Source organism: Gymnoscopelus braueri (genome assembly GCF_963280865.1).
Source record: "Gymnoscopelus braueri genome assembly, chromosome: 4".
Classification (NCBI taxonomy): Eukaryota; Metazoa; Chordata; class Actinopteri; order Myctophiformes; family Myctophidae; genus Gymnoscopelus; species Gymnoscopelus braueri.
The window spans coordinates 28,526,910-28,553,995 of NC_137605.1; the positions used below are offsets into that span (position 1 = coordinate 28,526,910).

Sequence of the window (27,086 nt, forward strand, 5' to 3'; positions counted from 1 at the left end):
AAAATAGCAGACCTACAAGTTCACAATCAATGTAGATCGGCTATTTTTGAATAGCAGCCAAAGTATGAAATATGGTTGTGGTTAAACTGATTTTGATGATATATTGATACATTTTTCTGGGGACCACCTGGAACCCCCTCAAGGTGGGGGTGTCCCCGAACTCCACTTTGAGAAGCAAGCAGCGACCAATCATCATCACCAACCTCATAATTCAATACAACATAATAGGCATACAATCAATAATCCAATAACAGCAAATCTTGCTGTAATAATAGATGCAGCTACCGTGGAAGGTTTGTAGACAGTATTATTTATATCATTCATCATATCTTAAAACCGTTTTAATAGCCTAAACTGAGCTATGTTTAATGGGACTGTTCATGTGATGATAATGGTGATGATGATTTAAGCAGATTCAAGTTGATCATCATTGAATTGGCCATAATGGTCCGGTCTACATTCTATGGTGGTCATAATGGCACAAGAAACTCGGACACAGAGGAGAGCATTCTCACAAGCCAACCACAGTGTGTTTTATTGGGTGCTTCAGTAATACAAGTGCACAACAAACCACTCTGCAATTGCAGAGGTGGCGGGTAGCCAGTAAATATACAAGTCCTGCCTCTTTCACAGGCAGACCTATATTTTTGTGGTCTGCCTCAAAAGCCTTTGAAAAAATACGTACAGTACAAACAAAACCAGAGGGAGTTGAAAAGCATGAAATTTCCATTGATGCAAATCTTCCTCCCATTTCATGCAGATAATATACTGATGACAAAAATACAAAATCAAAAGAAAAGAACACACACTAGAAGAAAAAAAAAAGTAAAAGCATATATTCTGCATGTTTGTTCCAGGTGCCACTAAGAAAACGAGATTACATATTGTATAGCTGAAGGACAATGCGTATGATAATTATAATATTTTTTTTTTCTCAATACAATACTTCCAACATTCAGATATTGGAAAATAAAAATCCCAATCTACTCTTTGTATAAAAAAGAAGCTTTCAAGTCAACAAGGAACAAAGGACAGTTCTTTACACAGAAAAGGTAAATAAAAAGGTTAGGAGGGACAAGGGAGAGGGGACAGTAGAGGGACAGGTATACTGTTGCACTTAGTGAATGTGCTTTGACAGACTAAAGGGGAGAGAGGTAGAGAGAGGTAAAATGAGGAGGGACTTGGGTGGTAAAGGAAGGGAACGGTTGAGTGACAGGGAGTCTATGTGGCATATCTCTTTGTCCATTGCTTGGCTATTCTGTCATGTTCCGTTCTGTTGGTCAGATATTGTGTAGCGATGCTTCCCACCAGAGGGTCAGCTGCAACAACAGAGAAAGAAAGAATGTGTAAGTCATTGTATATGTAACCAACGATCACTGGGCAGGAACTTTAGGGTTCAGCACCTTGGCCTGGCTTGAACCATGAACCTGCTGCTTATCACAGCTGTGCAGCCACAAACATTGAGTGTACACTGTCTTCTGTACTCCACCGCTTGGGGAAAAAATGTAATCCACTTCAGATAACAAAGCAAGGTATTTCAGGATTATCACACAATATCACTGCAAATAAGAATGCTGAAAGGTTTATTAAAAGGCCAGACACCATTAGCATCTTTTTTTTTACTGTGAGGAAAAACTCAGATGTTTGAATAAACACGTTTCGGCCAGAGCCTTTTTCAACGTAATTACGCTGAAAAAGGCTCCGTCCAAAACGTGGCTGTGTGCCGCTGCACAGGCCAAACACAATGGAACCTTAACACAACGGAACCTTAAAAAAGACTTAATACTAAAAAAAATACTGGTGATCTGGTGGGTACTGGTGATCTTTTGGTTGTATTGGGAACTCCTGAACTGTGCACACAGTAAAAGACTATTTGTTGAGAAGTGCTCGCATCCCATTGAAATCAATACAATGTGGCCCTTGTGTATGCTACGGTATATTGTACAGGTTTTTTAGACAGCTCTCTGCTAATATGAAACCAATCCTTTTTCCTTAATTGGATGTGCTCGAATAGTTTATTAGGCTTGTGTATTTTCCACTTATTCTTTTCCTCTGAATTTTGCTTTATGTATCGTTAGCAAATGTAAAGCAGTTATGGGTCCTATTCTCTATACCAGTGGTTTTCAAACTTTTGGTGCCGAAGGCACTTCAATGGGCATGTCAAAACCTCAAGGCACACCTGTAATCATAGCAAAAACAAGCCATCTACAAGCTCACAGTGCACCAATGCAACACTGCTAGTTTCATCATTGTTCTTTTAAGGCTTGACTTTTATTTTAAGATTTTTTTATTATCTCCTATAATGATTTCCCCAAAATAGGGATGAAATAAACTAGCTCTCAAATTCAAAAGAACAATTTTGATTTATCTTGATTAGGAGCAGCGTGGCTGTGACAAGTTACAGCCTTAACACCTTTACCGCCGGGCCCGTAGTTCTACGGGCCGTTAAATCCAACGGTTAAGCACCGAGCCCGTAGTCCTACGGGCTGCGGTCTTTTCGCGCATGCGCGGTCCGGGTGCACTTTCGGAATTTTTTTGATCCACTTCCGTTTCCGGTTTGATGACAGGAAATAGAATTATTTGGGATCCGGTTTCGACGATCACGCCCGCTCCCATTCTACAGACGAAACTGAAACTCAATTCTCTTCCTGTAGTTTTTTCTCCTCGCATTTCACTGTTTAACGTAATCCGCTCTAACTACAGTCATGGAAGTCCGTTTGACATGCGGTCTTCACTGGGAGATACAGGGAGATCTCGCGGATGTAAACAGACCGTTCACGGCTCAATCTTAAGGATTTTAACAAGATCTATGGCGACATGAAAAAAACAAAAAAACAACAAAAACACCTTGGCACTGGTGAGTACATTATGAGATTAACCTCTGGCGGTGGATGTGTTAAAGGCCTCAAGGACAGTAGTTTTGATAAGAACATCAACCTAATGAAATTTCCACTCCAAAATTGGAGTGTTAACTATGTTTATTATTATTAATCTTAAAGTCACAGATGGTTCTGAGGGGGGTCATATAGAAGAATCACATGCTAGAGGCAGGGGAGTAGTGGAAACCCTGCTGAAGATCTCTCAAAATCTACCACAATTAAATGCCAATTTCCATAACGGTATTTTTGTATTTTTAATATATATTTTTGGGGGCTTTTTATGCCTTTATTGATAGGGATAGGAAATGTGGAGAGAGATGGAGGAGACACACAGCAAAGGTCGTCGAGATCGGGAGTCGAACCCGCGACACGTTGTCAAGCTGGATTACCAGCGTATGTGGTATGCGCCTGGACCACTAGGCCAGCGGGCGCCCCTCCATAACAGTATTTTTGATTGAAATTCATCACATAAGAATAAATAAAATATGTTTTTGTTGTTTGTGTCAACTGAAATCCTCGACATGACCCTTGCCCTGATTTACTCAACATAACAATTCATTAGAAAATTATCTGAAAATAAGAACATTGTCATTTTACCTGGGTTACAGTCTGTGAGCAGGGAACAGATGGACAACAACACCTTGGAGATGGTGAGGGCGGGGCTCCAGTTGTCCTTCAAGATGTCTAGACAGATCACCCCCTGGCTGTTGATGTTGCAGTGGTAGATCCTCGTACGAAACGTTACCTGGCAAGGTACACACAGTTCAGAATCAAAAACAGAATAACTGAATTTGCAGAGTGCATCAAATGTGTGGAGATTTCTCTTGTTGACAAACTGACAACTATTGAACATCAACTTAAAGAAGAGCTGAAATGAAAAATGTTTTTCACACTTTTAGACCTTATCCGTGGTCATAATGGAGATAATTAACAATAGATGCTAAAAACAAATATCTCTCTCTTTGTCTCGCAGCGCATGAGTGGCAACACAAGACAGTGTAGATGCATTTTGAGCCCATAACCCAGAGACGGGACGGTCAGCTGAGACTGCGATTGGCTGAGACACAACCAGAGTTTTATTTCACAATAAAGGACTTTAAAGTTAAAAACTACAACAAAAATAATAAGGGATATACTGAAACCTGACAAGAGTGAGTATTCACCCCCTAAATTACTACCAATCAAACCCCCACACCAAGCAATTCCTACCTGAAAGCCCCCCATATCCAATTTGTCACACCACAAAGTAACGCGTTATTAACCAGCTAGCCAAATTAATGATTTAAAAAAATTTCACGACAAAAAGAACATTCTCTCTGCTCTGTCTGGTCTGAACACAGGGGGCGTGTTCGCTGAAGCTCTCCATGTCGATTTCCCAAGACGCAATTGGGCACACTTTATTGTGATGTTTGTCATTATTTGAATATGGGAATGTGTGGTGGATTATGTTGTGGGACTTTATGTGTAGTGTTGTGTCATGGTGTTCATTTGGTGATTTATGTTGGAATACTGTATTGTTATGTCTATTTGTTCTGAACACCTCCTCTCTTGAGTTGATGAGTGGTAGGGTTGTGTGCATTTGCCACAACAAAGACAGATGCCTTATTTATGTTTTGTCATATGATGCTGTCTTGTGGTGAAAATAGCTGATCTACAAACTCAAATGTGACACATTGAAGCTTGTAGATCAGCTATTTTGCTGTGTGACTAAAGTGTGAATAACATTTAGCTAAAACCAAGCTCGGCTAACTAGGATGAAAACAAATATGCTGTTATACAGAGGTATTATGAGGTGTGGAGCTTAAATAATGGTTTGATGACAGCACTGTAGTTATGATTGGCATATGCATGGTTACAGGAGTAGACTGTGGTGCATAATCAGGTCAGATTTCAACCCCACCCAAGAAAATCATAACTCAGATATGGTGAAAAAACTGTTAATGGGTGTTATTCCAAAATTCAGTAATAACATAGTTCCCATAATTTGTACTAAGGCCTATTTGACTTTTAAATGCATGATGCGTTTGGAAACAAATGACAATAACGTAACTGAAATGTCCAATAGAAATAAAATGGCTTTAGTCTCTGCAATGTGGCTAAATCCTTAGATTTGTTTTTCTTTACGCTTTTAAATTTGGCACAAATGTAAAAGAGTGAAAGTAATATTTTTTTCCTTCACAAATACAGTATACAAAAGTAAAAGGTACGGGTTCAAATTACGCTTAGACATTTATTCAAAAGCGTTACTTACTTAAATGTAACTGAGTGTGAGTAAATATAATTAATTACTACCCACCTCTGCATAAATACACACATGAATGCCATGGCTCTCTGGACTCTGGCTTTGAGAGGTAGTTTTTTCCTATTAACTCATTTGAACTCCGATATAAAACAAATATATCTGAACTCCATTTCAGGAAGTTTCATTAAGAATAAAGCCCTGTATAAAACAAGCCAACGTAAATCTACGCACCTAAACTTGGAGGGTGGATTAGGGTCTTTAGGAAATCTGATGAAATCTTATTGCATAACGGACAATCCCTTCACTTTCCCCCACATATCTCCTATTCCCCCAGTTTCCTGTTATTGCAGTGAGTAAGCAACTGGCAAGCCTTCCTGTTGAAAAACCCTTGCATTATTTGTGGAGATTTCTGAATTTCAAATTAAGCCAAGCATTCAAAGCGAGTGTGTTGAGCTGAGAAACTTGGATGGAATACACAGACAAGCAAATACCTCCACGGAGCCTCAACATAATCTGCAAAAAGACCCAGTGGTTAAAGCACACCTGGGAGCCGCATGGTATGACCATAGTTCTCTAAATTTGGCCACTGCAGCATTTGAGGGTTATGTGCCATGCTAAATGACATGCTCCACAATAGTTGTTGAGGGATAGGAGAGGGTCACTCTCTCTCACTTCCCCTGACCAAATGTGACATTTTTATGCAGAACAAAGGTCAAGCTTCAGCTATTCTTGTAGGGTAACAAGGGTGCATTCATTTGCACTGAAATTTACAAACCGAATAAGGAGCATTTGAAAGAGCATGCTTCTTCAGCGCAGTATGGACAATTGCCGTCCATCAGCCAAATGCCTATACATTTTTGTCTGTACCTAGTGTTGTCTATAATGTCAGGTAAACAAGCCTTCCCTTTTAATCACCATTTCTATGCATTGATAAAATGGATAGTGAATTCTGGAATGCACCAGTCACTGGCACATCAAATCCTCCCCAGCCCTGGTGCTGGTAAATAAATCACTGTGGATAGAACAAACATGAAAAGTCTGACAAATCAGCCTCACTGACAGCAAAATGTGCTATAGCTCCACAAAGGCCTCTTTAACACCATCTAGTAAACATTGCGATGCATCTAGCCAGACATGTACTGTTTACATAAGATTGCTTTATTTTATTACAGCCAGTGAGGAGTATTTGAAAAATAACTTCCTGACTAGACTAACTGAATTGTTGTGGGACTTATGATGCTCAGGGCACTGTTCACCTGAAACTTGCGAACATGCAGAAATGTATACGCTCCTTTATAAATGGCCCATCTAATCTAGTTCTCATTGGAACGTCTTCTATTTCATGTCATTAGACCAGCCAACAGAGGGCAGCGTGGTGTATATTGAAGGCCTATAAAAACAATAACAACCGTGACCCTTGTTTTGATATATAACTCCCGGAATAGTAATTAATAACCACCCAGAGTAAATGAATGAGAGGAACACTGCACCAGCAAGCTCTTTATCACCTATCTAACCATGTGGCGTACAAACTGTGGGTTGTGGGAGACTGGGTCAAAATGTTTATACAGCAACATTACAATAACAATGTAATTACATTAGCCAAGTAATGAAAAAAGACTTATATGTATGTATATTTGATTTTGTATATTTAAGAGCAGGCTTTAATGTGCCTTGAGAAACATTATGTTGCCTGAAGATTGTCTTTATTTTATTTTAAATACGAGTGCACACATGACTGTTGTCAGAAGTCAAAAACCAAAAAATTATCATGTCAGAATAATACATTGGGTTTGGTCATGGCATGCATGGATTAATATTTCTGTGTCATTGCTGAATATGTTTGTGTATGTGTACCTCTCGTTTAGTAAAAGACTGCATCAGTGACCTACCTTTACCTCAATGCATTTCGACTAGATGTGTGTCCAACCCCATCAACAAACACAACAGAACTGTTTAGAGCTGCCTCAGCTTGGACATGCGCTTAACATCTGTTTGGTCGTGACACCTGACACCCCCCTTCGTCCTACTTCAATCACCAACATCTGGCCTGCCTGACCCCGACCTTCCACAGGAAACTTCTAATGAGCCTTGCCATTCCCAAAATCACACAGGACAGGCCTTTATAAATAATCCCCCCAGCAAACGGTGCTCACCCGGCTCAAAGCCCCTCCCCCCATGCAGCTGAAACTCATCCACCCAGCTCGTCAATTCGGGAGGGCTCCGTTCTGTTCCTGAAAAAAAAAGTGTGTTTGTGTGTGGAGGGTGTGTGGGGGGGCCATCCCTGGACCCAGAAAATCCCCAAGTTCCAAAGAGCGCATTCAGAGCGAGGATCCATTGGAGCATTTCCATTGTGTGAGACAGTGTATGGCAGCTACGGGTGAAAAAAGGACGGCGGTGAGGAAAGGGGTTAGAGAGATGGGGGCTGCGGATCACAGTGGGAGGGGGGGGGGGGGGGGCGGAAACACTCAAGCCCTCTGGCTACAGAGAGCCAGGCCGGAGCCTGTGGATTTGTTTGAGTCTGCTGTCAAACACCAAGCTGCCGGTTACACAGCTCAAAGAGCAAGAAACAGGGAGTATGGAGAGTCACAGAGCATGAGACGCAGAGAGAGAGAGAGACACACACACACACACACACACAGCAGTGAAAGGGTAAATCTGGTGCACAGTGGGACAAAGGGAGATCGCCCCTCAACTCATTCTGTGTGTTTGATAATGACAACCACTTTAAAGGACAACGCGTAATAAAACAAAAACCTAAGAATCCCTTAAAGCCGAGCCTGAAACCACTTCAAATCACAGTGGCTGAACAATTCTAAACAAGCTGTAAGACAGCTGTGTCTACTGGCTGCTGACCTTGGGTGGTTTGAAAGGGTAGTCAGGTGTGAAGGCAATGTCCAGGAAGAAGACGCCTCCCTCGTAGACAGAGCCCGGCGGTCCCAGAATGGTCGACCTCCACTCATAGATGTTGTCTCCTTTGGGGCCAGCGCTGGAAAATTGAAACAGAAGATGCGTTAATATGTTAATCATTGAAGTGCAATGGAATAGATAGCCTGCTGTTCAAACTGCCAGCGGGCGGACAAGAGATTTAAATGGAAGAGCTGTTGAGGAGCTAAATGCCGTCGTCTGACAAGCTAATGAAGGGAGATTTGCGAATGATGAAGAAGCCATGGAGATTTTGGCCCAGTATTAGTTTTTTCTTAAGCAGGAAAATTGACTTTAGATACAATTATGTGCTGTTGAGGCATTCCTAACACATTAATGAAACAAAAACATTAACCACTTAGACCCTCTATACTTGGTCAAACGGAGTTGAACTCCATTCGATCTGACTCATTGTGAGCTTGTAGATCTGCTATTTTTGTCAAATGTTCCTCCCCAGCGTTCAAGTGGTTAAAGACAAAACCCTACAAAACATTCAATAAATCAGTGAACACTAAACATAGAATATTTTTGGGTACTCCTATTAAAAAGCTGTTTTTAGAAAAAAGGACATTTATAGGGCATCCACTGCAAAGTGATTTTTCTCTTTTACAAGATGAGTAGTTATGTTGAATAAGGCTGAAGGTCGCATCTGTTGTGCGGTTCTGGTAATTAATGCATTTCCATATTAAGATATCCCTCCCCCACAGTTGTTTGTGGTAAGACCCTGCGCTGGAGCAGCGCCAGAAGGAGAACTGGGACAATGTCCAGATCACAAAGCCTGGGACAATGAACAATCCCACCGATTTGGTGTAATTACCAGACATGATCTTTAATTCTGACCTGCTGATATTCAAGAGCATGCGTAGGGACTAGTTATAAAGATGTAATTAGAAAAGTATTTCTCACGGTGCTTGCAAAGACAGTTAAAGGCCCCTTCAAACATAAACAGATTGTTTTTCTACAGTACTTTCGTAATAATGATATGAAATAGCAAAGCATGAGACAAGCATTTGGCTCTCTGCGTCCTTGACAATGGACAAATAGAATTTAGACATTAGACACCACCTTCCTCCTTCAGTGTCAACACATGCAAATTCCCGCTAATCTCCTTTGCTGCCCGTTCGTATTGCCCCTCTCCTAAGCCTTCTTTAATTAGTTAATTATGATCACGTCTTCTCTGGGGAATTGGTTAAGACTACATTTGGTGTTGATAAGGGACCCACAAATCTGGACTTGTGTTGTTCCAGGGACAAAGGAAATCTGTTGGATTATTTTTCTTTGGGTTGAATAAAATTCTTATTACACACACTGTGTAATACAAATTGGAAGTATTGGAAGGGGCACATTTTGGCCATTTGTTCCTGTAATGAGCCAAATGAATGTTGAGATGGCGTTTCAGTTTGTGTGTAATAGAGCGGGGAGGTGATTGCACACAGAAATATAGAGATCAGACTACAAGTCTGGATTGCAAATAAAAACTTCATTACGAAGATCCTGGGCTGAACAAAGCAGAGGCAAACGTTTCGGTACTCACAGGGTCTATCGTCAGAGCACCAATGACACATCTGGGCAGTAACCTCATAACAGCATGGGTCTAATCGGGGTGCAATCAATCATTAAGCTCCGTTGATTGAGTGCAGTTTGTGTGTACACGTGGATATTTGATAGTGCTGCAACTATCGATTATTTTCTTAGTGATTATTCTATCGATAACTTTTTTATTAATCGAATAATCGAGAAGTGTTTTTTATATAAATTAGATTTGTATCGTTTAACCATTTAACCATTTAGCATTATTTTATACTTTGTCTCACAATGGTGTCGTGCAAAAATTGTGAAAATAGCAGATCTACAAGCGCACACTTTAACAATTTTACTTTTATAATCAATTAAATTGACTAGTTTGATTAACTGTTGCATCCCAAAAATGTGATCATGTGATATGCAGAGGAGAGAAGATGACAACTGAGATTTGTATAATATAATACCTTCTCAGTTGGTGAAATCAGACAGACAGCTTCCTTTCACCTGATCTACGCTCAAGGCGATGTTCCATCCATGACACTTGGCATGCATTTGTGTGCTCCACACGCCTCACGGTAATATTCCCATTACCGTCGTATGATTTAAATTTCTCCCTCTCTGAGGCATATAAAGAGAGTTAAGAGACTAGGGTTTCCTTTTCAAAGCACCTCCAAATGGAAGCAGACGCTTCACCCCCTTTGAGGCTTTGAGCTCGTAGCCGAGATAAGACGCGAAGATAAGAGACGAGCCGGCGTGGCAGAGCCTCCGCTCAGCCACGATACTGCTGTGCGCTGACAGCCGCACAAGAGCCCCCGCGTAAAGGCTAAGTCAATAGCTGAATGTGCATGCCACCACTGGCCGTTGCTTGGAGACCTCCGACCCCCACCAGCTCAGGGGTTGCATGTGGTGCTTTGTGGCGTCTGTCCCAGAGAGCTGCCTCATTCAGGCTCTGAGCGTCTCTTACTCGGCCATTAATGTGGGAGAGAGAGGTAAGTGGTGGTGTGGTCACTGCAACAAGCTCCAGCTGGCATGCAGAGGGCAGCCAGATAAAAGACTTGAGCGGAATCGTAGCATCAGCAAGTCTTTACATGTGAGCCTATCCACAGGCCTACATTAATGTGCGGCTAATAGCGGCAGTTATACCATAATGTTTATGATACCTTGACCGTGGCAATAGATCTATAGAAGATGAAGTTCTGCAACTGACTCTGTGCAATTCATAGTAACTGAGTAGACAAGATATCTTTTTTATGAATCACAATTTAGCCAGTGTCAGCTTTACAATGACCGGTCTAATTTTTACAGCGTGGCACTGAAGGGATCATCCGTCTAGATTCTGTAGAACAGCATATGTATGTGCCCCACAAATTCTGCCCAAATATGGAGTTTTTGCTTGAAAATGGAGATGTATGAGCTCCACACGGCCTTCAAGGACTGACTGCACAGGTAAACCACGCCACTATTAGACCCTGTTGTGTGTTCAATGCACCAAGCTTTTTACAGCATGGTCAGGTGCCTATGGCCTGTCTGTTTGTCCATCCCTCTATATTTGGGCAAGACTGATCATCAACATGGCCTCATCAACAGGACATCTGAGATCCCACTATGGTCCATCAAAAAAAAAGAAAAAAGATTGCTTTGAAGAAAAATATTTCTTTATTAACTGAAAGTCATGCACTACCATACATAACATTACATAAAATCTAAAGGGTTAATTTATATTGTGGGCACAGGTAAAGGCTTATGGTTCAGAAACATGGTTGTTTGATAGCACAGTATACCGGCGTAAAACAGTATACTGTTACATCCCTAATGACAAGTTGCTCAAGGAGAGAGAAGAGCAAACCCCGCCCAATAATCTGACACCAGACCTAAAATTGTGCAGCCTCAATTAGCCTGATGGTGTAACCTCTAAAACAAAACAAAAAACAGAAGCGCTTTCCTCTGTCTGACTTTGGAAAAACACTTTTCTTCAACACAGACAGATGTGCCGGACAAATATATGACATTAAACATGATACATCACGGCTCACGAGTTCTGTGTCTGTTGCAGCCCACAATTAGCCTACACCCTCTGTGCGAGTGTTTGAGAGTGCTACATATGAGAGTGAGGCTACATCTGCGTCCTGCAATAGATGTCGGCAGAATTCCTTGATTCAGTGAGTATCTGGGTCATTTGTTTCTTGAGTCTGGGATACATTAGAGTGCGGGTGTCCGTGAGAATCTGCCACAGCCCTGTCCTCCGAGATTACAATCATGTGGGAACTCGCTTCGACAGCTGGCTGGAGTGCTGCCTCTGCAATGATACACCCAAATAAAACGTCTCACCACCGATTCACACCGTTTTCACGCTTTTACTGCAAGGGTAGTCGTTTGAGTGTCAATCTCCCCTGTTTGCACTTCATCATTTCTTTTTTAATAGAATCAACAATTCTAACTGTGCAAAAGACAGCCATCAAAAGCAGAACACAAGTACGGTAGTCAAGTCACACATTTTAAACAGTAAGAGAGGATGTGTATTACAGTGCATGCGAGAGAGCAAGTAATTGCATCTTGCATTGATCTTGTTATATGCTTCACTTGGACAAACACAGCCTTATCAATGCACACACAAAAACAAGAGATTGGGTGCTTTGGAAACGCAGGAAGCCACTGAGGCAGCTGATGCAAGGGCCCTTTAGAAAACGGTTTCTTCATGGAAAAGAATGTACTACAGGCCTACTTCCTCATACATACCTCGGCTCTCACCTCAATTTCGGCACATTATGAACACTATCCAAGTAACAAGACATGATCCATAAGCAAGGAAAGCTGTACTAATTTCCATATATATTGAATGACCTTTCTATCCTATGGTACAGAGCAGCGTGCAAGACTAGGGTGCTCTCTGCCCTATTCAATCATCTACATTACCTCATCCCCAGACACGGGGCAATGTACAGATTATGCCGACATATGATAACCTTTATCTTATGGTATGAGAGCTGGGCTAATCTATGTCAAGTCGCAAATCTTGCATTTATTGTCTGTGGGCTAATCCCCCCCCCCCCACCCAAGACATCAGGTTGTGATTAAATTGATGAGGAGAGGAGATGCTGTCAGATGATCAGCCGATGTCACTCACTCTCTGACCTGATAAGGAGAGAGACTTGGGACACCTTCACACCATTGTCGCATATTACAGATGGATACATTTTAAATATTGGAAACAGGACTACACATGTAATAAATATACCTTTAGATTATCCAGTTGAATTTGTGCAACCATGTCTAATCTGACATATAAACTGACCAACTGTCCAAAGTTCCAAACGGGTAAAATATAGTTCAAAAAGAGAAAGTATTGTATTTGAGATGGCGCTCATATCTAAAGCAAGGCACAACTAATCCAACAGTGGAATAAGCTTAAAGTCCTGGATTACAAGGTAAGGAAGGACTGAATCACTGAAGCATATCTAAGTTGTACTGTACATTCGCATAATATCAAAGATTATAGTGTCCTCTTATTTCAGGCCTCGGAAGAGAGTTGCTCACATTAACAAGTGCAAATTTGAAAATTAATGAATAGTATTAAATTGAATCATGGTATTTGGTCAGAACAGCCTCTATTACTGGAGTGTTAAAACTGGCAAGATGTTCTGCAAAGCTAGTTAGTCAGTGTACAAATTCTATTACAATTAAATGTATGCAAAGGACATTCAAATAATGTTTTTGTCAGTATGATGACGAGAGATGCAGACAATGAATGAATGAAGGAATGCAGGGAATACATGGAAAATGTTCTTCATATCTAGATACTGCACATGTATGGTCAATGAAATGTCAATAGCTGACAAATTAAATTGTTCCAATTTAATTACCACTAACACTTTGAAGGGGCAATACAATTTTGACTTTAGAATTTAGACCTTTTGTCTTTACACAATTGTGTTGATTTTTGTAAATAGCATATAATAAAGTGAGATACTTACAGACCACAAAATGCAAGATAAATGTATATATATTTAAAAAAAAATAAAACACCCAACCCATGAGTGTGCATGGTACCAGCACTATAGCAACATCACCCAGCACAAAACCTGCCCCACTTCAAAGCGAGCCAGCAAGCGATCAGTGCTATCAGTGAAAAGCAGTCAGTGTCAACACCCGATGTCAGAAGACAATAAATAACCATGGAAAAGTAAACCCGTAATTGAATGTAAATCAGTATGTTTTTCAGCTTGTGAATACCGTCGTGCACAAAATAAAGCTATTAGGTGTATTATTCGCCATTCCGGTTCAGACTCCCCCAGGCACTTTTCCCCCCTAATGGCATACTCATTTAGTTAAGATCTTCCATTCTATCAGCCTGGCTGCTGAGGCTATCAGAACAGGGGCTTTAATGAAGCAATCTTCTTTCCCCCTGACCGTGAAAAAGCCCAGACCCCCATGTAGCTCAACGGCCGAGGTGACACCATCTTCCTCCAGTTTCTCATCTTTATTGTCTCAAATGACATGGTTTGTGTTTAATCAAGCCTTTTACTGTTCATCTGCACGATGAATACTGCAATTACTGACCGGATGGTTAATTCCGCAACAAGCCAGTTTTTCAAGGGAGAAGGCTGAACACATGTAGCCTATGTGTACAGAGTTTCACATCCAAGGGAATAACACAATTTTACCCCCGAGAAGGCAATTTCACATGCTGGGTTCAATCAATCTAAACAGCCGTTGGTATTGAGCTAAGGAGGTATACATTGAGGCAGTGCTTTAAAAAAATCTGTCCTTTCTTTCAGGAAGTTTTTCTTTTCCCTCACTGTGGCAGCAGCTCATGTTTTACAATGCTGTAAATAAAATCCTGGCTCCGTTTATTATCCCCTAGACCTCCATTCTAATTCAGGGAGACGGTCCTGAGGTACACACATTTTGTTGGTGTAAGCAATTTTCCCTCTCTGTGTCCAAGGTGCTGCCTGCAGAGAGCTTCTTATGCAGTGCAAACGTTTGCCTCCGGCTACAAATGAATAATGTAGAGCCTCTATCATTACCATAATACACAAGCTTTGCATGCATCAACGGCACATCATCATGACTCATAGAAATATCACTTAACCCACAGATCAGCGGTGTGTACCTGGAGTGGAGGATGACAACAAGCACCACAAGATGTTTCAGTCCCCAACAATGAGGACTTCATGACCTCAAACCAGGCAACACAATATTGACAACAGCTAAATCATAGTGAATATTCTTGGCTGAATGTGACTGTAATGTGAACCGTGACACTAGACTGCATACGCTATTTGTCTAAGACCAGTTACAAAATAAAGCAGTTTAAAATAGGGATGTGCGCAGCTAGTCAATTAGTCTATTAAACAATGCTGCCCCTACTAATCGTTTAGTAAATAATAGTTGTTTAAATCTTAATTATCATCGATTTCCATTTTTTTGTCAGAATGAAAGACTTTTGCTAAATCTACAACAAATTTCGATTTTGTAGGATAACCATGGGCTTTAATGCATGGTCGCAAAATACCCTACTTTTCTGCAGCATTTAAAATAAGATTTGGTTTGACTATATTAAGCATTTCCAAATGGCTTTTATATCATATAGTGTTCTCTTAATTTTAGGCTAGACTTAAAAAAACATTATTAAATGTCAGTGAAATTAGTCTGTGCACACAAAAAGGGAAAGAAATGCACTTTTAATTATTTGGAATGTGAGGTAATACTGTGATTTTTTTCTCCACCCTTTTTTAATTAATTTGCTCCTCGAGAGTCAATAGAGTCACAGACTCTATTTAGCTATGATTAAAGACTACAGTAAAATCCTATTTTGTGTCCAGACCATTTCTAACTCAGAGAGTCCACAAATGATTCCATTTGTACACTCTCAGTTAAATTAACACTGAGGATTTGACCGTGTATGGTCTTTTCAGCTGCTTCCACCAAATCTCCAACAACATTACTCCAGGCAGCCGTTTGGCCGCGTGCGCAAGGGAATGGACTCCTAACCAAAAGGTCATTGATCAGAATGAGTGCTGCTACCAGTACTTGATACTCCACCGCGTCCCCTTGATGCCACATTAGCTGTTCCTTGTCTAGGTATATTGGACATGGATTCCTTTTTTTAACACCATGTGTAAATTACCTCAGTAAAGAGAGAAATAAGTACTCCTGGTTGTCAACCTGTGGTCCGGGGCCCACTGGTGGGCCACGAGGGTATTGCAAGTGGGCCCACAAATAATTGGCAAAACACCCAGATTTTAATGATAATATAATAGTAGTAATGAAGTAATATTAAAAAGTGATGCCAATAAATAAGAACTTAACTCTTTCACTGCCAAGGACGACTTTTTTCCCCAAAGGCTCAGACTGCCAAAGACGACTTTTACGACTTTTTCGTTTTCTCTAACACACGACTATTTCCATCCTCAAGTCACAAAGATCCAGGAGATGACGTGATCGAAATATCTCCACCACCATTGACTTCCTGCTTAGCGTATGTGGGGAAATGGCTGTATCTTCAAAAAAGGCACGGCGAGAGAGTATGTTTTTCCCCCTGTCCGTCCGTCTGTGACCAGCTAATCTCAGGCACAGTTGTCTTGATCGAAACTTGTGCACACACTCCCTGGATGCCAATTCAGAACCTCTGCCCCAAATTTCTCTCATGGGCCTTTTATAGTGCCACCAGGAGGCCGATTTGTGCAAAACATTTTTTGACAGTATTCCTACAGATTTTGTCCAAAAATCACGCAAATCAGTACACAGTATCTCTATAGTCATTAAACAAAACGGGTCTTTCAGATTTTTCATATTCCATCCTGATTGGCTAAAAATGTCTTCCAAAGTTTGCAGGAGTGCTCCGTTTTGAACAAAATGCCTCAAATCATGAACACAGCATGAAATTTCCGTGAAACTTTGCACTAACATTCCCATTAGGCCGAGGAAGAAATACCATTTGAAATTTTTCAAATCAGCCTCATGGTGGCGCTATAACAGGCTGATTCGTGGTTTTACCTATAACTGCACCGATCTGTGTAAAACTTTGTATGCACACTCAAGGAAAAACCTTTGCCCTGCATTTTTCACATCTGCCTTTTATAGCGCCACCAGGAGGCCGACTTATGTAAAACACATTATTTTATACTACTCGTTCCAATTTTATCCAAATTTCACGCAAATCGGTACACATGAGCTCTGTAGTCATGTGATCACGATGGATGTTTGATTTTTCATATTTCATACTGATTGGCTAAGATTGACATCTAAAGTTTGCATTATTGGCTTGTTTTGAACAAAATTCTGCAGATCATGAACGCACAGTCCGATTGCGGTCAAACTTTGCACGCACATTCACACTATGTTGAGGAACAAATGCCACCCTTTTAACATTGGCCTGTTATAGCGCCACCAGCAGGTCTAATTTAGCAAAACAAATGTTTTTAACAAAATGCCTCAAATCATGAATGCAGTCAGTGTCCGATTGTCGTGCAAGGCCTAAGAAGAAATGGCACCCTTTTCACGTTGGCCTATTATAGCGCCACCAGGAGGCCACAATAGCCTACCTGACCTGGCGGAGACCTGTGCTCCGAGGAGCACTTTTTCTAGTTTATTTATTTAATCTGGCAGTGAAAGAGTTAAAGTATGCTACGTTAGTTCCATTGATCCAAGGTGGAACACAATCGATTGAATGATCATTAAAATAAACATGCTCTGAAAATACACACAGATCTGGCTGCCGTGTTCAGTGGTCAGATGGGTGGCCACGAATGCTTTCAAGATTTTCAAGTCCAGAAAAGGTTGAGAAAGGAGAATCACTGCCTTAGGGACATAAATTACATAAATTATCGTTCAATTGACCATTTATAAGCAAAAGTTCTGGATTAATTAACAATGAATTCCCTTCGTCACTGAAAGCTATCACAACAAAAAAAAAGACACCTCAAAAGCTACTTGGTAGGGCTGATTATTTATGACTCGACTTCAAAGTAGAAACACATTACATTTTAAGATAGTATCCCTGTGCAAGTGTTAATGGCATCTTAAAGCGACTGTTTACTTTTGTATTATTTGTTCACTTGCCAAGGATTCTTGTGTTTGCTTTGACATCAGCTACAGATTATAGTCACTGAGTCTCCCTGACCTAAACTGCTGCTGTGAAAGCCGTTGTATAACGGCAACAACACTCCACCACAAAATGTCTAAACGCTGGTGCTTCATGCATGGTTTCCCCACAAACCCATTAATAACATTCTGGACAAATGTTTGCCAGAAAGTACCGCGCAAATGAGGACATTGAGAATTCAATGACACGCATGAATCAAGACGGGCATTAGCTGTCAAACAAGGGCTGCGGCGGAAAGCTTTACGGACACATTAACATGAGCTGATGTCTTGAGGTCTGGAGCAGAGCATATGTTACCTTCATTCACTGGGAGCAAATACTTTCCCACTCTGAACGTACTGTAACAAGACGTGAATGACAACAGACTGGGAGTCTAAATAGGAGATGCAGAGATAACACCAGAACCATGTCTTCAGACCCTTTTCACTGTAGGAGCCATGCTGTTGTTATTGCACCATGTGTCATTATGTACCGCTACTGCATTACTATACGTTGCATTTAAGACTCACCTAAGAGACTCACTTAAAGTAATACTAGGTAACGTTTTCAACAAAACTAAAGTTAAATTGTATATCTTTTGCGAGTGGCAAAAGCTTCACAACACCCACTCCGTGAATTTCACCCCCGGAAGCCTTTTATTTATATATTTTCTATTGAACGTGTACGGGGGGGACTTTCCCGGGAAAATGACGTTCCTGGCCAACGTCATGACGTCGTGGCCGACGTCCTCAGGAACTACCGCAACGGTTTCCTGTTTGGCCAGGAACTACCGCGCTATTAACAAAAAGGAACCTCACGCTGATTTTAAGATAATGTAGGATTGGGAGATCGAAAAAGAACAGAAAAAGAAAGCACAGCTCATGGTAACTAATGCTCCACTGGCTAAGAGAAACGATCCGTAGATAGTATAAAACAATTAAAAGATCGCTTTTTGAAACGCTTCCGGCTTCCGGTGAAAACGAATGGAATTCTGGGTAATCGAGGACTAGGGAAATTGTATGCAGTGACGGTAGTGACCAGCAGAGGTTGCTAAAAATCGTTAGTTGTGATTTTGCATTGTACAACTTTAAGACCAAGAGCCAATTCATGTCCATTTATTCTGCTTTGTGAAGTCATTCTCATTTCAATGTGGTGCTTTTGCCACATATAAATGTAGTCATTAAATGGTGAGGGACAGGCCAATAATGCAACAACAAAGTATGATGACTCTATTCATACATATTTAGACAGATACATTTGAGATAGATTGATCCTGAAGGAAATTCTATTACATAATGAGTGTATATATTATAGTACAAGACACTGAGATGTCTAAGGTCAAATGTAGTTATCTGAATACATTGGGCTTTATTTATTCACTTCAGACCGGCTTCCTATGGAGAGAACCAGACCTATAGATTGATTCACGTACTACTGTATAAGTTACTAGTAGAAGACAGCAGAATGTCCAGGAGGCATTCTGGCACTCACTCACTATCCCCTCATGTCTCCGCCCCCTCATGAATATTGATGCCCCTCCCTGCTGTGCTTAATGGCACTCAACACTGTGAAAAATGGTCCTGGGTGCGTCACTCGCACAAACTCCCATAGGAGCACAGCACAGCACATCGCCAACATGCAGTTGCCACAGAAATGAAAATTACCCCATCAGCGAAAAGACAATTAGAGGTCAAGAGACCTCATTGACAAAGGGAAGCTTCTTGGTGACACTTGATAATGATAGAGATACATATATCCACGTCTGGGACGGGAGCCAGTGAACACATGACGAAATGACCAGCTGGGTGTCTTGTGAAAAGAACATTCCCTCCATGATGTCATCAGGGAGTGACAGCTCTGTTTTGGTCATTGTTGGGACACTGCATCATCATACCAATTAGATTCAGAGGGGGGAGGGGGTATTTGTGCTGTTCACTGGCAGTGCCATCTTCTATCTAGTCTATTTAAGAGGAACACCACTCACCTCCCTTACCTATAAAAAGGCATTTATGTCACACTCCTATGTCAAATCCTCGGTATACATTTTATCCATTTTGAATTTAACTCTCAAGAGTTAAATTCACACTGAGGATTTTACTGCATATCCAGAATGAATTATGAGAGCGAGAGCTCTCTCAATATGTCCGAATTCCGACATCCCAATGTGCTAAATGACAGGCAGTCACTAGTAAGGATGTGAGAAGGTACAAGCCTTCACACAACCAGTACACTAACAAGAGATGTAATGCACTCAAATGATCATGCATGTGACACAGAAGAGCTTGGAATGAAATGAAATAAGGTAGAAATCCCTTGACAAGAGCCTATCAGAACAAGTAGATGAGGATGATAGAACGGGGTAGAGTAAGAGGGAACGATAAGGGCATATTAATTCCCTCAGATTCAAAAAGCCTATGCAATGCCTATTCTTATATTTTCCATGTGGTGTAACTGCTATTTTTAACGATGGATCCATTATTTAGTGTTGTTATTGATTATCTGTTTACCAATCCTGGGGCTTAGGGTGGGGGTGAGCTTTGTTAGTAGTTTTTCTAAGCCATGTTTTTTCTCCTTTTACACAGTAAAATGCAGTTAAACTTAACTCTGAAATGTAAAAATTGGACCTGCACGAAAAACAGACCCATAAGGGCTGGATTTGTCTGTGTGCTGCGTTATAATTTAACCTGAAAAACAACAATTTGTCAAAGAAATCTTAAAAATAGCCTGGAATGGCACCATTAACAGTTGTGAACACAAACAGCTCTGTGCCAAAGCCAGAAACCAGAGAGCTAGAACTTTTGGGGGTGGATATGGCTAAATTCTTGTTCAGAACTGACTCCACCAGTTTAACAGGACAAAAAGTCAAACAATCTACAGATCTACAAATTAAGTCTGCCATTCATTGTCTTGAGCGGCTCCAGATTTAATTGTTCTAAGTCTAAAGGTCCTTACACACCGGGGCGATTTTTTTCATGCGAATATTACGTTTTTTTTAAAAACCTTATAAAGTCAATGCAAGCTTCCACACCAGTTTCGCGGAGCGAAAAAAGCGTCTTTTAATTATTCGGAACGAGTCTGAATTTTGCGTATATTCGCATATTCGCCGGTGTGTAACCACCTTAAGTGTTTCTTGCTTTGAAAGAGAATTACAGCAATATTGATTGAAGTGTCCTAGGCCCTTTCAAATTAATCCTTAAACTGAGTATTGTTCCCTATTATGTGTAGGCCTAACTGGCTTAAGAGTTCAGACCGTCACAGAATTTTGCCTAGATAACAATTTTCAGTCCAGAGAAGTGCTTTTCTTTTCAAATCCTGCTTAATGTGCATCTGATGTAAACACATGAGTACAAAATATTTGAAGTGTATGACAGAATAATTACCATGTCAAATCCACTTGGATTTCAAAATGTTCTCATTGTTTTAATGCATGTCAGACAATGTCAGGGTGATGAGCGAGCTGTCACAATACTGTGAGTAAGATAAAGCTATGGGTGGAATTTAAATACTCAGTCAGTGACATAGCATAAACCTGTACCAATTTTGTTCACAGTGATGAAAATGTCATTCTTAGGTTTTTCATGTTGACACCAAAAGCCCAGTTAAAAATGACAAAAGCTGGAAGTACCTCTCCAAGTGAGGGTCCTATAGAGCCAAGTTTATTTTGGAAAGCAACAAAATGTTTTCAGAAACGGGATGTATTACATTTAAAATACATTAAGTCTATAAGGTAGTTTGCACCATTGTAATGATGCTTGGAGCCATCCACTGCAGGATGCCTCCAAGAATCTCTTTAGGGGGAAAAAGTACCTTACCCAATGAAAACAGAAGCACACATGGATAATGGCAGCAGTCCAGTTAGAGGTAAACAAAACACTAATTCTGGACACGACATAATTATGAAAATGATTACTTCGCAATATAATAATATGTTCTGGGGGGGAAACAATATTTTGATTACACACTCTTTTAAAAGCTCTGTTGATGTATTATTTTCCATTATTTCACTTTTCATTTAACTCTGCTGTTAAATAATACATTCTCAGAGTTACAAATGGATAAATTAACGATGAGGATTTTACTGTGTACACCGAAGCACATAAAGCATTACTCTCTACTTTAGCATAATCCACTTCGCATCTCCATGGGTGATACAAACACCAAGACTGTAGATGGTACCGAGGAGAGTGCGTGGTTTTACTACACAATGACAAGGTTGGGAAATTCTCTCCTGCCTGAGCTTCTCACAGAGAGACAGATGAAAGAAATACATCAGTTGGCCCCCAGCTCTGGGTGTTGAATGTACCGAGGTGAATCTCTTTTAACGCGCAACTCACTGTCTGTCTCCTGAAGGGGGGCCAACAGGCTGTGACTCCATTTGTGCAGGGGGAATGAAATGAATAACCTTTCAGGCCAACCTGGCCAGAAGCAAGTGTTGTGTGGCATACAAATGACGACATTGGCTCCGCCATGCGCACTTGTTTATGCAAATATGTAAATTGCGCCCTGATTGTTCACATGAGAAATATGACTTTTGATACATTTATTCCATCGTTGCTATCAAGAACGAGCGACCCCCCCCCCCCCCCTCCATTGACTTGCGTGGTGGTGCCATCTTGTGAGGTTTTCAGCTATTACTTTCAACAGACCACTTATCTATTTGGGTGAATCAAAGGAACCACATTATAATTTGTGTACACAGAGAAGGAACACACAGAAGGAACAATCCTGAAGCTTAATTGTTTCCCAGGCAACTAGTTCCGTGCCAAGTATGACATTTCTGCTAGCGATTATTTTACTTTCAAACGATTTACAGCTAAATCTCTCAAGCAAGGAAATCTTTTATTTATTTTTCTAGATGGATACCTTTTGAAAATAGATTATTTCTAAGTCGTCAAGAAAAACAACATCTCATTTAGCCTCCAGTAAAATAATAACCCTACAGTATGTTACGGGTTTGAATGAGAAATGTTGCCGGTTTATCGATAAAAGGCTTATGCCTGATTTATACTTGGTTGCACATTGTGTCGTGCACTGAAAATAGCAGATATACAAGCTCACAAAGCATCACAGCACGATGCATTGTGAGCATGTTGATCTGCCATTTTGGTGTGCGACACAGACATGCAACGAAGTATAAATCATGCATTAGACTTTCGGATGAGCCCCGTCAATTTGTTCCCTCAACAAGGCTTTCTGAGATTAAGTAATTTAATACCACCAGTGACCAGATGAGTCAATGTCATTTTCCTTAATCATTTTTAACAGGTGCCTGTCAACATCTCAACACCCTACAGAGCTCGTCTTCCTCAGCAGTGAAACATCCTGAATCTAGGTTTGGCCTCCATTTTCTTTCTTAATTTGTCTCTGAGTGCTGATTTGGAGGGTAATTAGTATTGTAATAAACAAAGGCATAATCAATGACAATGTCACTTTGTGTTATTTAAGTTAATAGGAGCTGGCTTCTGCGCTGTGTCCCCACGGGATGCCTTTAGTCATGTTGGAGTGGATGATACACATGTGGTCTGCCACTCGCTAGCGATATATCTCTTCCTCAAAGGGCCAAGGGCCGTGGCAGTGGCACACAATAACCATTGTCTGTGGTAAATCCCCAGAAGAACGAGGGGGAACCACATCAGAATCAAAACAGCATTTGAAGTCACACCACTGCTTTTCCTCCCATGTTTTAATGTGTTTTTAAAGGAATAAACAGCCCTAGAATAGGCAGGAGTTTCACTAATCTGCCAGAGATTATCATCCCAAAACAAAACCCATGGAATAGCATTATGGCAGTGTGGCGGCAGAGAGACAAAAGACATGTGCATTAAAGCACAATCTTTTGTCCATCATGCATAGATGGTTTATTCAGGCAACATTAGGAAAAAATACATTTGCATGGTCTGACAATAAGGGAAGTGTGACCATAAAAGCTCCCTTTGGGTACAGAGATCTAAAGATCTAGCTAGAGAGATAACATTGACCTACCTGCAGTTTGGGGGTGGGTCTAGTGTTATTTCTGCAAGCTCTTTCTGAATCCTGGAAAAATAAAAACATTCACGTTTTAATCTGTTGTTAGAGATCAACTGATTCAGAATAATTTTCAGGCTTTCATTGTAAAACATCAACATCAAATTAAGATAGGTCTGATAATTCTATTCTATATAGTGATCCAGAAATGAAGTACTACATTAAAATTGCATCAGACAGCGATATAGGCAATGGGTACATCTCATACCTCTATGCAAACATTACCTACCTTATTATTAATGGATCATACAATGTCATTACACAGTAATAAAGCTGTCAGGTGTAATCAATATGAAAAGCGTAATATGGATTAAAAAAAAAAAAAAAAAACACTCTTGTTTGGAATCATACCTGCTAAGAATCAATGTATAAGTTTGTATCGAATTGTATTTTTACACTGCATATTTTACACTGATGTCCCATATGGGATAAATTAAATTCTACTGAACTGAATGGAAGTTAGAGCTGCACTATAAGATTACAGTGGCATACATAAAGATTATTGCAATGACATTCAACAGCAGATGCCAAAGGATAACTGAAGGGCAATTGTTCCAACACTGTTGCTAAGGTGTATCTGCAGAGCATCAATAATCCTCAGTAATATTGACATACACAGCATTTCAAACAGCAAAGCTTCTAAACTTTACAGTTTTCTTCCTTCTGAAGACTGTGTGTTGGGGGCTGCAGTGCTACAATACACACAAAGGGAGATCATAAAATCAATCGTTTGTCATAAAAATACGCTTGCTCAACTGGTTGCATATTTCTGTCATCGCTTGCCTTTCTGAGAATTACTTGCTAAGTCTGCTATGGGGGTATGTGGTGCTGCTTGGTTGGGGAAACAGGAGTGGTGCAGTGAATGCACTAAAATCCTTATTGTTCATCTAACTCTTGAGAATGTACACTTGTAAACTCTCAAGAGTTACAAATGGATACATTTTGGATTTTACTGCGTATGGTTTGATCTGCTCAAATAAATGAGCAAAGATTCTTTGATTCAACATAAACTGTTGAATCAAAGAAGTGTAGGCCATCTACACTGAGCAGGCCATCTTGAGTATCACTTGAGTATCTCTTCGAGTACCTTTTTTACCACCTTGAGTATCTGACATCTGTATAAATTACCCTCTTTATGTGGGTTCAGTGGCATACTGAATAGCAACACTGATCAAAGTAACAATGCCAGCGGGCCCTATTGGCTTTATTTAACTTTAACCCCCCCCCCCCCCCCCCCCCCCCCACACACACACACACACCCCACATCCCGGGGGCAGAGAGAGAGGCCTTCAAACAAACATGCCCTGCCTAAATACCACGTGTCTGAACCAGACTCACGCTCTTACCTCTTGGCACTGGTGGAGAGTTTAGCAGCGGTTTTACTTGAGATCTTCGTCTCTTTCTTTTTGGGCTGTGCTTGTTCACGCTCCTGTTCTGGTGGCGCTACTTCGCGTTGTTCAATGTCCGAGCTGCCCCCACTCGTGCTGGGGCTGTCGTCCGGTCTCTGCACTTCGCTGGACATCTTGGGCCCTGAAAATGGAAGAGTGTCATGTCAAATCACCTCTGGGAGAGAGAGAGGAAACACTGTGAAATCCCCAGTGTTGGGTCCATTTGTACACTTATCTGAGTTAAATGAACACTGAGGATTTTGCAGTGAAGGCAAATTGCCATTACAGAGGACAATAAAGTCAATCTAATCTCAGAAAATTGTACATTTGGGGGCAGCCAAGTTAAGGGGTGTTCATTTCATGGATGTGCAGTTGGTCGTGCTTGAAGGCTAAAATAGAATAGGCTACTGGTTGCAGGACGTGCTGAGAGTGGGCTGAAGCAAGGTAGACATTTATGGCAGCCTACAAAGATCTGATAGGGGATAAAGCTACGCCTATATAATGGGATGGTGGGGTATTAATTAGGACCCACACGATTACGTCAATTTAATTACTCATTGACACAAAGAAAGAAAAACAGATTGTGGGTGGTCTTCTCCTCTCCGAGGTCCATGCTTCTTGTTTTACACTAGGGAAGATACATCACGAGAACGAAGGGTTGGAAATCCTGTAGGATAACAACTGCACCCATTGAATTGATGAAATGTTTAGTGATAACCTGCTGAGTGGGAGCAAATGCAATTACCAAGTTGTAACCGTTTCATCTGTGACAGATCAGAAGAGACACATGGAACAGACCACTGTACCCCCTGTGTGATGGAGGGGGAGCACGTTGCCCCTGTCCTATTATGTCAAGCACTCTTCATGGAACGCTAAAATAAACATATTGTATGACATATAGCTGAAACCGATCAGGGCAGTCTATATATCCCAGGCAGGAGAAGGGAAGCTGTTAATCAAAACGGGCGAACTAAAAGTGGCACGAACGGCTCGCCTTTCCCCGAGGGGGGTCGGTTGTTCCATCCACGATGGGGACATCAACGCCTAAAATGTACACCCACTCGTCAGAAACATGCATCGACTCGCCAACAACAGCCGCAAACGTTTGAGATCATGATGTGACATCAACGTGTGAAGAGAAGACTGCAGCCTGTGAAATCCATCAAAGGCCAAGTGAGGGGGGGGGGGGGGGGGGGGGGGTTTACTGTTATGGGGGCGGGGGGGGGGGGTACTGTTATTATGGCCGTTATCAAAAAAAGACATCGATCAAATAGGATAAGTCAACAACATTAAGGACGACAAACACAATAGGTCGACCCCCCCCCCCCCTCCAACACACAAACACGCACACACCCCACCGCCCCCCCCCCCTCCTCCCTCAGACTGTGAAATGGAGCCCGTCGTCCACACACACACACAGCAATAATAACATCATTAGGGGGCTACATACAGGGGGGAAAAGTAGAAGCCGCGGTGGGTACGACCTACCACGGGGTATTTAAAAGAGTACAAGGCCTCGGCCGTTTGAAACTCGGGGAAAAAATACGCAGAGAGAAGAACGCCTTTTCGCTGTGATCATCCAGACGGGGCTGATCGAGGAGCTAGTAGTCGACGACAACAACCCGGACGAGATGAGCGGCTCGCGAAAATGTGCGATGGTTCCTCAACGTTTTTTTTTCTTCTAAGTGTCCACATTGTGTGCATGGAGGAGTGCACTGACCCTACCTCGGCACAAAGGGAGGAACGTCCCCCCCCCTCCTCCTCCTCCTCCTCACTGGAAAAAACGCCACTTCAGCGGGACATTTTACTTACTTTACGTGCATCTAAAAGCGAGACGGGCTACATTTGGTGAGTTAATATTACCTGGCAGCTGGCCGTCGACGGGGTATTCCGTGTGTATAATCCCAGGTGAAAAGTATATCCTTACACGGTCGGTCTGCTCGCTCTCGTGTCCTTGCTATTTAACTGGAGGTAGCGACGGAAAAGCGATTACAGAAAACTGAGGCAGCAGCAGCACAGCC

The 27,086-nt window shown here is 41.3% G+C and overlaps 1 protein-coding gene across 1 annotated transcript; it reads right to left on the bottom strand.

Annotated features, from left to right (window-relative positions):
* Positions 1-503: 503 nt before the first annotated feature.
* Positions 504-27,086, bottom strand: ube2e2 (ubiquitin-conjugating enzyme E2E 2). Its single transcript, XM_080427581.1, has 6 exons — positions 26,929-27,086; positions 25,024-25,207; positions 23,636-23,686; positions 7,978-8,110; positions 3,477-3,624; positions 504-1,319 (listed from the first exon to the last, which is right to left on the bottom strand). The coding sequence occupies exons 2-6, from the start codon at positions 25,197-25,199 to the stop codon at positions 1,222-1,224; spliced, it is 606 nt and encodes a 201-aa protein (XP_080283707.1). The 5' UTR covers positions 25,200-25,207; positions 26,929-27,086; the 3' UTR covers positions 504-1,221.